The sequence below is a fragment of the Poecilia mexicana genome, unplaced genomic scaffold, assembly GCF_051168715.1.
Source record: "Poecilia mexicana isolate PSO_F unplaced genomic scaffold, ASM5116871v1 scaffold_12, whole genome shotgun sequence".
Taxonomy (NCBI): domain Eukaryota; kingdom Metazoa; phylum Chordata; class Actinopteri; order Cyprinodontiformes; family Poeciliidae; genus Poecilia; species Poecilia mexicana.
Genome location: NW_028263381.1, coordinates 25095638 through 25106777, shown reverse-complemented (window position 1 = coordinate 25106777; position 11140 = coordinate 25095638). Strand labels below are relative to the sequence as shown.

Genomic DNA, 11140 nt, shown 5'->3' with positions numbered 1-11140 from the left:
TGCAAGGTAGCCATTTTGGATTTTGAGGTCAGGGTTAAAATTCAACATCAAAGGGTCATTTTATTAATGCTTTAATTAAGATTCAATAAGAACTATTTAAATACTATTTTATAATTTAAATATTTGTGTGAATTTTAGTGATAATGTTAGTTAATGACCAGTGGATGATAAATATGAGTTTAGAACAAATGGTCACAATATATTTTGCATGATAACACTGTATATCTGCTGTTCAATTTTACATGTGGTCAACTATGAAAACTAAAACGGACTCCTACTTTCCTTAGGCTGCCAATAAAATAACTTGGTGATGGAAAAAGTCAATAATAGTTTTTTATTATTAATATGCTTTTGTTTTTTTGTTTTTAAACCTGATCTGGAAGCTCTCCCTTACTGAAGCTCGCACTGTTCTCAAAATGGCGGCGGCTCGTTTCGTCAGCTGTTAGCTTAGAGTCAGTAACAAATACAGACACAAAAACGTAAAACTACATAATTCAGACATTTGTTTTGGTATTTCTTTTATCCAACGGGATGGCGAAGTTAAACTGCGTGAAACTGGAGGGATTTATGGCGGAATTCGGTCGACTGGAACAGGTAAGGAACGGCTAGCTTAGCTAGCTAAGTTTGGACTAACGCTCTTTACCGGAGTGATGGCGTTAGGCACAAAACGATCTTTTCCTCGCTTTTAATTTTTATAACATGTTGAGTGAACCCATTTTTTCACTTTTCGTTTTGATATTGTGCCTGTTTTATGTTTAAGTTTGGAAATGTATCATTTTAGTCAAACTTTAAAGCCACCATAATATTGCACATTCGACACTATATTTAATGTACCACTTAGACTGGGCGAACAGGGTCTGCAGTCCAGTTTCTTTTATAATTTATGAAACTTGTTTAGACATTTTTGTGGAAAAACAAAAACTCCGGAAAAAAAAAATCTAGGAAAAATTCAGGTGTTTGTCCAGCAAATTTGCGACTTTTTTGAAACCCAGAAAGTTCAATTTTTTTCAACTTTTGCTCTGACACTGTATTACTGTATTAAATACTGTAATGTATTTTCCACGATTGTTTGTTTTAAGGGAATTGATATTGAACGCAGCATTTTTTCTTTATTGTGTTTTCAGAACATTACAGAGCTGAATGGTGCTAGAAACCTCCTGGAGGTCAGGCTGGAGGATTCCAACAGGCTGGTGAACTTCTATGTAAATAAGGAGCAGAGTCTCAGAGACGGTGAGGATCTTAGTTTGTTTGTTTGTAGTTGAACTTGTGTTTTTTGTCTCCCTCTAGTGGCGCTTTGCAGTCAGAACAGTTCACTGTTTTCATCCCGAGCTGAAAAACTTCAACCGAAGAGTATTGGGGCTAAATTAGAAGTTTTATTTAAATTATGATTTATTTAAATAATAATAGTAATATTAGCAGAATATGTCATAAAATGATTTTACTTTTATTAAAGTTAGTTTTAATGAGAGTAATGCGAGGTGTCAGGATTTGACATGATCATCTTCTCTAGACTTAATTTTTTATCTTTTTTAAAATAAATTCACTTGTTTGTAGAATTATTTTAAGGTCCTTCTACTATAACATTTTGATGCTGATGTATTGAAATATTATCTCCTATCTGCAAAACTAATACCAACATAACTGCACAAGTTGTTCAAAAATCCCCATTTTAATAATTTATATTTTTTCATGTAGGAGTTATAAAGTTACAGTTTCATTCTGCTAATATTCCACATTTTTCTGGAAATACTGAGTTTATTCTCATATTATTATGACTATTCTCGTAATAATATCAACTCATTCTCTTTATTTTTATTTTATTTTACTGATAATAATATCATTTTACTGAATTTTAGCTTTATAATTTCCTTTTTTACTCCATTGCGTAGGTTTGCTGATTTTTTTATTATTATTATAAAACATTTCTAAGGCAGATTTTTAAAATGATTTTTCCTGAAGTGATTCTTTGAGGTCAGTGTTTGCAGCAGGTTGATGCTGTTTGCAGAGAAGGAGAGCCTCCTGCTGACGGTGGACCGGCTGCATCAGACGCTGCAGGAGCAATGTGACCTCAGAGGTGACGGCGCCACCTGCTGGTGGGAAGAGTTAAAACTCCAGAGAAACCCAGCAGAGGCTTGAGGAAAAGATGTTTCTTCATCCTGGACGTGGTTTAATGATTTACTTCAACAGTTCCAGTTTGTGCAGCAGTAAAGCTAATGTAGAAAGAGCCCTCAACATAATGCTGCCACCACCGTGTTTGACAGTTGCTGCAGTTCTGTCTTGTACAAAAGGCTTCATAAGAAACATTTAACTAATATTTAGTGGGAGTTTTTCATCATCAGCCATTTTTATGTCAACATTTTTTTTTTAAATGTTGAAAAAAAAACTCCAAATAACTTCCTTAATTTAGTCGTTTCCAGAAAAGAGTTGATTTGTTAAAGATGAAGCATCTTTGGCACTAAAAAGGTCAAAGTTCAAACCTCTACTTTCTGCTTGTGACAGCCATGAGTAACGTTGATATCTGAAGAATCATTGATCATCGATTAGTTTCTGATGGAAACAGTTTAAGTTTCCATGTGGATTAGTGGAAATCCACTAAACATTCAAACTGGTGCAACAATCAACATCCTTAAAGTTTATTGTTTTTAATCTTCATTGAAAATATTATTGAATGCCTGAAATCTGAATGGAAACAGCTGAGTGTGTCTGATGGGATTTTGGTTTTATGAAATAATCTGTGAATGTTTGAAGCTCCAAACAAAGTGAATTATTTTAATCCAGAACAACAGGACGAGTTTTAGGGGGTAAACTTTATGTTTATGTTGTTTTTGTCATTTAATTTTTGACGTTTCAGTGGAAAACGAGAAGCTGAGGATGGAGGTGGAGGATCTGAAGGAAGAGAATGAAAGAACAGCCGAGGTGAAAACAGGAGCAAACTGGTTTTAAAAGGCCTGAATGTGAATGTTCCTTATTTTAACTCTGTGCTAATGCAGCTTTTCATGTAGGAGTTCTCATAAAAATATTACCTTATTCTGGTCACTGATTACAGATTATATGTTACGATTTTACTCTCGTTTCATCATCGACTTTATTCTGTCTCTGATCCAGTCTCATCTCTACCAGACTAGGATTAATGAAGCTGAATAAACTCCTTCAGTTTGTCTGGTTCTGTTTTGCAGGCTGGACGGTCCGACGTCCAGCTGCTGCTCAGCCAGATGGCAGCAGCTGAGGACAGACACCAGAGGGCGCTAGAGGCCGTCAAACAGCAGAGCAGCAGAGAGGTAGAGGAGGCGCAGATACAGGCGCAGAGGCAGAGTAAGGGTTAATAAACTAATTAACTTTAACTGGTTATGGGTTTTTTTATTAGTTTCAACCATTTATTTACTGGTTTATTTTAGTTTTTGTTTTTAGAAATGCTGTCAAGTGGAAACCCATCAGTTTGTTTTTCTTGTCTTGGTATAAACCAGTTTTCAGGGGTTTGTTGTTTTTCCAGTGGAAGCTAAAGATGCTGAAGTTCAGCAGCAGCTGGAGGAGAAACATCTGGAGCTGGAGGAGATGAAGACGAGGATGAAGGAGCAGGAGAGGGAGCGGCAGAGCGAGATGCTCAAGCTGCAGATGGAGGTCAGTGAAAAAATCATTGTTTTGTTATGAAAGGTCACAGCTGCTGCTTATCATTTAACAGTTTATTTGTTACATCTCAATCAGATGTGACTGTTTATGTTTATAATTCCTCATTTTCTGCAGCTCCAGAGTGTTTAGTCAGTTTTCTGGTTCGTTGCGCCCCCTGCTGACCCCCACAGGTACTGCAGGAGGCTGGACCTGCTATGGATGAGCTTGTTTAGAATCAATCAGTTAATTGGATAAAAAAACTTTTCATTTAACCACTTAAGCTGTTTTATATAACACAGTGTTATAAATACATTATAATATACAAATGAACAAATAACTGAAAACTTCTGTAAATAAGAAAATAAACATTTTATTCTCTAAAATGTAACAGAATTCCTTCAGCGAACGATTAATTGATCATTAGAAAAGATCTGAGTTAAATAAACTGAATGTGTGACTTTCTGGACTAGTTGCATCATTTGAGTTACATACATGACACATTTATGCTGCTGTTGTTTTTATTTTAATGTTTTTTGTTTAGTTATGTTGAGCTAAGAAAAACTGGGAAAATAATAATTTAACAGTTTTAAAGAAGTTTTTTTTAACAAACGTTGAACCAGGTGAAGATAAAATATTTCCCACCCAGAGATCCTCAAGAATTTCTTTTGAATGATTTAAAATGAGAAATGTTTATTTTTTGTAGAGTTTTGGCTTCATTTGAACTTTTTGTTCTTTCAGCAAATGGCCTGTTTGAGTCTCTAAGCTCCATTTATTGAGTCATGATTAATCAAATAATGGTGATTAATTAAGATGTAATTAATTTAACCGTTTCAGTCCCAGTTTGAAGCAGGTTGTTAAACCTGCCGGAACTAAGCGATTCATTTGGATCCTCCAGTTTGAGCCGTTTGTTTATGTTTCTGCTTGTGTTTTCTAACAGTTTGGTGCGAAGTTAGCTCGGGTTCAAAGTTCAGCCCAGAGGAACCAGCAGCAGCTTCATGGATCCAACCTTCTGCCTCAGAGCGTCTTCAAGCGGGTGAGCAGAAACAAACCTCAGGTTCTGATAGACTGACCCAGATCTTAGCCCTGTGTGTGTGTGTGTGTGTGTGTGTGTGTGTGTGTGTGTGTGTGTGTGTGTGTGTGTGTGTGTGTGTGTGTGTGTGTTTGATCAGAAGCTGCAGTTTTTCCAGGAGGAGAAGAATAAAGAGATTGCGGCTCTACGTCAGAGAATCAAGGAGCTGGAGGAGAGCCAGGGCGCCGGCAGCAGCAGTACGAAGAGGAGGAAGTTCTAGTTTGACTCGGTCGTGTTCAGAAAAGTTCAGATTCGTGTTCTGGTTGCCGTAGCTTCATTTTCTTCGCCGTCTTCGTCTTTTTCTCGTTCTGGAAGCACGTTGGACCCCACGCTGCCGGCCGTCAGAGGCTCTAATCCCATTAGTCAGCAGCAGAGGAGGACGCTGAATGAAACGCTAATCTGTTCCTGCAGCTTGAATCTGTTTCCATTCAGAGAAATAAATCAGTCGACTGCTTTCCGTAGATTCATTAATTCAGCTTTAAAATCTCTCGGTTTGGTTTTGGTTTGATGTTTGAAAGCCTGAAAAAGGTTTTCTGAGAAACACCAGGCTCATGGTGGAATGAAAGTGCACCCTTTACATATGGAAGAACTAAGTACACCCACCTGTAGCAGGAAAAACTTCTTCAGTATTTAGCAATATAGATAGTTCTGGAGCAGTTTGGGTCTAATCTTTAGTAGTTTCCCCACCGGAGCTGGTTGTTGAGACGCGTTACCGTGGCAACAAGGTGTTGTTTTTACAGCAATATCTGAACTACGACCATAAATCCCAGAGGCGTTGAAAAGGTGGAAGCTGAAACGTCTCTTCCTTCCTTCCTTCCTTATCCCAACATCTTTCCAACCATGACAGAGATGGAAAGAGGAGCAGCAAAAGCAAAGGAGGTGGATTAGCAGAGCTTTTCTAGCAGCTGATTCAGGACACACTGCTGAGAAATATGATCTATAATTTGACTAATTAGAGATGATCAATTAATTGATTACTAAATTTGAGTATCAGTCTCTAAAAAGGATAATTTATTGAAAAACCAACATTCAAAGCAGTAATTAAGTCAAAACTGTTCAAAATATATACAAATATATATGAATATTCACATTTTACATTTCAGATGGAAAAACCACCTTTATTTGTAACCATGTTTTAATCAGAACTCTTGAAGTGGCCGTTTAGCTTCACCTGGTTCAAATAAAAAAAAGGAAAGAAATTATTTAGCACCTTTTGCTATTTAGTAATTAATCTGTAATTGTATTTTTTCTTTCAGTGTCCAAAGGTAAAACATGCAGGATGTGGCCACTTATTAACCTGGTTAATCGTCATATTATTTGATTGCTCAGACGAACTAAACGATGAGTTAATTGTCGGCGGAGCCACGTTGCTGCTCAGGTGTTCCCACCTGAATGAGCTGCTCTCCAGCCAGGTTCTGATCTTGTTCCCTCTAATCTGTTTATCTCTGCTCTGCAGCCGCGCTCTAAACTGGACTCTCCTCTAATCTGGACGAGAACATCGGCTAATGCCGTTGCATAACGGTTCATCTTCAACCGAGCCTCCAGGGAATGAAACGCCTCATTTCCTCCCACCTGACCTCAGTCTGCATAAATATCCCACATTCTGATGATTAAAAACATAAAATACAGACAGAACCAGAAGCTTTTGTTTGTTTCGGTTTAAATGTAGCGGGTCAGAGTTGAACTCAAACAGGATTAGCGATCATGGACACCATCTTGGCCGCCGTCCATTGCTGGAGGGATGAAGAGGCGTGGCCTGTGGCGTCGTCTCAGCCTCCTCCTCCTCACCTGTCTGCCGTGTGTTGGGTCGACAGTCTCAGCTCTCTGTTGGAGAGGAAACGGGTGGAGGCGGTGATGCTCTGACCTCAGCATGTGAGAAGGTTCTGGTTCTCTGGGTCCGTCTGGACCGGACTGTTTGGAGAGGACTCCATCCACGGCCATGTTCTGAAGAAGACGGGCGGTTTGGACAGCTGGTGAGATCTTTACTTTTAACCTGGTTGTAAAAACTTGGAAGCTTGTGGGATTATTAATGGATCTGATTCCAAAAATAATCACAAAAGGAACTGTATTCCTCTATGGACGAGTGATGCTAATTAGCATCATACCTATTTTGTTATCAATACATACAAGATGGTGTGTAAATACTCTTTATTGGTTGATTCATATGACTCTCATATTAGAAGTGATTGATACCATCTAGTGGTCGGAGTGTGAATTACATGGAGTTCTGCTGAAAAACTCTGTAAATGATCTTAACCTTGAACTAGATTGTGCAATGAAATATATATTAAGACTGATTAATGTCTTCTATACATGATATATTACAATAAACACCATGTGAACAAAGTTCCAAAAGTTATTTTTCTGGCTGTTTTGCATTAAAACAAACAGAAATGTTGGGCGGTTTAAGACTTTTGCACGGCTCCAGGGTTGTTCTGAGTCCTCCGGTGTCTGTTTCGCAGCGATGCCTGGAAGCCAGTACCAGCTGACCCGCACCAGGCTGAGCCACAGCCTGTACAGCCTGACGGACAGCTCTGACGGCGGCCATGAGGAGGAGCGGCCCGACGACGCGCCGCGCCTCACGCCGCTGCAGAAGCTGACGGCGGCCATGTGCAACGACGAGAAGACCATCAAGGAGCTGATCATCGGCCGCAGGGTGGGCTTCTACAAGGTCAGAGGGGAGATCGGCTACGGGACTTTCTCCAGGGTCAAACTGGCGTTCCACGCCCTGACCAAAGGTACCATCAGAACCTCACCTGCTATCTGTCAAGTATATATTAGCAATTAGCATTTAATATTGTCCATTAGCCTCTTGAATTTCAAGATGACTATCATTTTTCAAGATGGCCGCCATTTTTAAACCATTTATTACAGTAAAATGTTTTAATATTTTGGATGAACTTTTTGTCTCGGCCTGTTTCTTTCTTCACAATCAGCTTTTCTGATTTTGCTACATATTATTACTTTTCAACTTTGGTAATAAGTTAAACCTACCATGTGACAGTCATCTTAATGGTTAGCATTAGCTTCTGCTAACTTTTATGTGCGTAGCAGTTTAGCATTTGCTTTCACAAAAACAGTTTTTGTGGTTAGCATTAGCTTCTGCTAATTTTTTCATGTGTTTTGGAGTGTAGCGTTAAATTTTAGTGGTGAGTGAAGCTAACTCTTTGGTTAGCTGTGTCCATAACTACTATGGACATAAATATGTTGTGCATTACAACCATGGCAGCCATTTTGAAAAATATCCACCAGTAAAAAGAAACAAGATCAAGAAAATATGTATGATTGTTGTTCAAAACATGTAGGCTATGAAACGCATCCATCTGTTTGACAATGTTAAAGCAAAAATTTTCAATGACAACCACGGTGGCCATCTTGAAAAATCAAAAAAAGATGGATAATATGGGTCCAATCATGTCACTTGACACAAAATTATTCATCTGTGGTAAATATTGGCACCATTTCCTTGATGACCGTGGCGGCCATCTTGAATTTTTCCATTTTTATTAATCTATCTGCTGCTCCTCTACTCTTGTTGTCCTGCAAACAGACAAAGTGGCTCTGAAGATCCTGGACCGGACGCGGCTGGACACCCAGACCCAGCAGCTGCTGTCCAGGGAGATCAGCAGCATGGAGTGCCTGCAGCACCCCAACGTGATCCGGCTGTACGAGGTGGTGGAGACGCCCAGCCGCCTCTTCCTGGTGCTGGAGTACGCCGGAGGAGGAGATCTGCACAACCGGATCTGCAGCGAGGGGAAGCTCTGCGACAACACCAGCAAGATCACCTTCGCCCAGATCCTCTCTGCCGTCAAGTACATGGTGGGCGATTCTTCAGAAACCTTTTGCTCCAACTGATTTTAGGAATATAAGAACCAATCAGTGGCTAACCCTAAACTGCTAATCATAAACAATAGTTCTGCTAATGCTAAAGTGCTAAACCAGTATGGTGTTTATTGGATGCTAATGCTAAAGCTGAAAACAATGAAAACAACAGCAGAGTTACTCAGTGTGACATTTAGCTTCCTGCAGCTACATCAGCCAATCAGTTCTTGTAGCATCACACATCCATTGCAACCACGGCAGCCATTTTGAAAAATGTCCACCAGGAAACAGAAACACAAAATCAAGAAAATAGATGATTTTTATTGTTCAGAATATGTAGGCTGTGATTTGACATCAAACATGTTTATCTAATTGGCAGTTTTAGAGCAAAAAGTTAAAACAGCAATATTATCCTTCCAGTCCAACCAGTTCTGGATCTGCAGAACCAGTCCAACCCGTCTCTGTTTTCCCCTTCAGCACAACTTGAACATCATCCACCGCGACCTGAAAGCGGAGAACGTTCTGTTCACCTCCGACGGCTGCGTCAAAGTCGCCGACTTTGGCTTCAGCACGCGCGTGGCGAGCCGCGGCAGCGCGCTGGACACGTTCTGCGGCTCGCCGCCGTACGCCGCCCCGGAGCTGTTCAGGGACGACAGCTACCTGGGCCCGCCGGTGGACGTCTGGGCCATGGGGGTCCTGCTGTTCTTCATGGTGACCGGCACCATGCCGTTCCGGGCCGACACCATGGGCAAGCTGCGGCGCTGCATCATGGAGGCCAGCTACACCATCCCGCCCTGGGTGCCGGGCCCCTGCCAGCGGCTCATCAGGGGCATCCTGAAGCCGCTCGCCGCCGAGCGCTACGCCGTGGACCAGATGCTGGGCTGCGATTGGCTGCTGCCTGTGGAGTTCCCCTGGGCGCTGGCGCCGCCGGAGCCTCCCGGCCCGCTGCAGAGCCTGCTGGAGTCGGAGCGCGGGAACCAGGAGGACGAGGAGGTGGAGGAGGAGGTGCGGAGCGCCCTGGAGGAGCTGGGCTTCACCGCCGAACACCTCCGCAACCACCAGCTGACGGACAGCCGCAGCCCCGTCACCGGCGTCTACCGCATCCTGCTGCACCGCACGCAGAAGAGGTGGGGCTGCGACTCGCTGCCCGTGGTCCGCGGCGTGGTGAGGGACCCCAAGAGGGAGGGGCTGCGGGCCTACAGGGGCCTCAGGCACACCTCCAAGTTCTGTGTGCTGTCATAACGGACCACTACGGGTCGGTCTGCGGCCTAATCAAATCATTCCTAGATAACGAGTTTAGTCTTTCAATCCAGACAAGCTGCTGGCCACGCCCCCAACTCAACGTTTACACCTGCACCTGAAAATGGCCGCAAACAGATCCACAATTATACAACAGAACATCTTTGAAAAGCAGAAGTGGAGCCTCCTGCACAGCCCATTGTATGGACCAATCATTTCTTTCTTTTTTGCTACGTAACGATCTGAGAAGTTACATTCAGGAAGTTTTTTCTTTCCAGACCCAAGAAAAAAATTGCCAACAAATGGCTGGTGTTTTTTTTTAAGTGCTCTGGTTTGTTTTTAGAAACATTTGAGACCCAAATGGAAGAACGAAAACCTTCAACATCTCTCCTTTAACAGCTTCCACTTTGCTTAGATTCATGTTTTATACTGAGTTCAGTGCTGGAAACTTTTCTGTCATTATTTATGTGAAAGTGCCTGAAAAACAAGAAATAAAATGAATGTGAGGTCAAAGGTGAAACCTGAAATTTGAAATGTTTTTTTTTTCTTTTTTCAAAACCATTTTGTTTACATTTTGACAGTCCAACAAAAAGTGCTACAAGGAATTCAGTTCAGAAATCCAAACTGATGCTGTGGACAGGAATGATCTCCAGTAGCAGTCAGTCTCGCAGGGAATCTGAAGATGCCTCTGACTAACAGCTCAGTATCTGGATGGTAGAGACATAGCATTTTCTGGATGACATCATCAGTTGTTAGCTGGCTTTGCTAATCCTGCTCCTTTGCTTTTGCTGCTCCTCTTTAAATCTGTTTAACTGTACGGTCAGTAAGTAGCAGCTCAGGTATTGGCAGAGCTTCTAAAATGCAAACCAGCTGTAATTAGTTGTAAAAACTCAAAGTGCACTGTTGCCATGGTTACACATCATTATAAATGACCCATAGTCCTCTCAGCAAGAAAATATTTGTGAGAAAAGAGAAAAAACCTCAGAAATTTCTGAGATTAAAAATTTCTAGGTTTCAAAAGTTGATTTGTAATATTTCAAGCAATTCTTTTCTAGAAATAAACTTCTGAAACTGCTGAGATCTTAAACTTCCTATTTATTTCCTAGAAAATCCCTGAGTCTCTTTCTTGCAAATGTTTTCTGAGGGGTTTTTTCCACTCATGGACCATTTGCTTTGATGCATAAATTTCAAAAGTTGATTTCTAGAAAAAAAAATTGCTTGAAAATTTCCAAATCAATTTATTAATTTTTCTTTTCGTAATGCGCTGTCATAAAAATGTGAGGAAGCCCCAGGAATATGCAGTAAAAGTTAAAGTTTCATTCTGTGTTTTTCCATCCTGGTTGGTGTGGAGCAGGTGGCCCCTGCAGGGCCCCAAACATCTGATCTGTTTACTGTCACACAGTT

At 41.0% G+C, this 11140-nt stretch overlaps 2 protein-coding genes across 2 annotated transcripts; both read left to right on the top strand.

The window, feature by feature from the left end:
* The first annotated feature begins 14 nt into the window (after nucleotides 1–14).
* ccdc152 (coiled-coil domain containing 152) lies at nucleotides 15–5129 on the top strand. Its single transcript, XM_015001867.2, has 8 exons — nucleotides 15–594; nucleotides 1125–1230; nucleotides 2006–2074; nucleotides 2852–2916; nucleotides 3177–3312; nucleotides 3491–3618; nucleotides 4544–4639; nucleotides 4776–5129. The coding sequence occupies exons 1-8, from the start codon at nucleotides 532–534 to the stop codon at nucleotides 4893–4895; spliced, it is 783 nt and encodes a 260-aa protein (XP_014857353.2). The 5' UTR covers nucleotides 15–531; the 3' UTR covers nucleotides 4896–5129.
* Nucleotides 5130–7121: 1992 nt separating this feature from the next.
* nim1kb (NIM1 serine/threonine protein kinase) lies at nucleotides 7122–10263 on the top strand. Its single transcript, XM_088011197.1, has 3 exons — nucleotides 7122–7413; nucleotides 8226–8494; nucleotides 8975–10263. The coding sequence occupies exons 1-3, from the start codon at nucleotides 7140–7142 to the stop codon at nucleotides 9737–9739; spliced, it is 1308 nt and encodes a 435-aa protein (XP_087867323.1). The 5' UTR covers nucleotides 7122–7139; the 3' UTR covers nucleotides 9740–10263.
* Nucleotides 10264–11140: the final 877 nt, after the last annotated feature.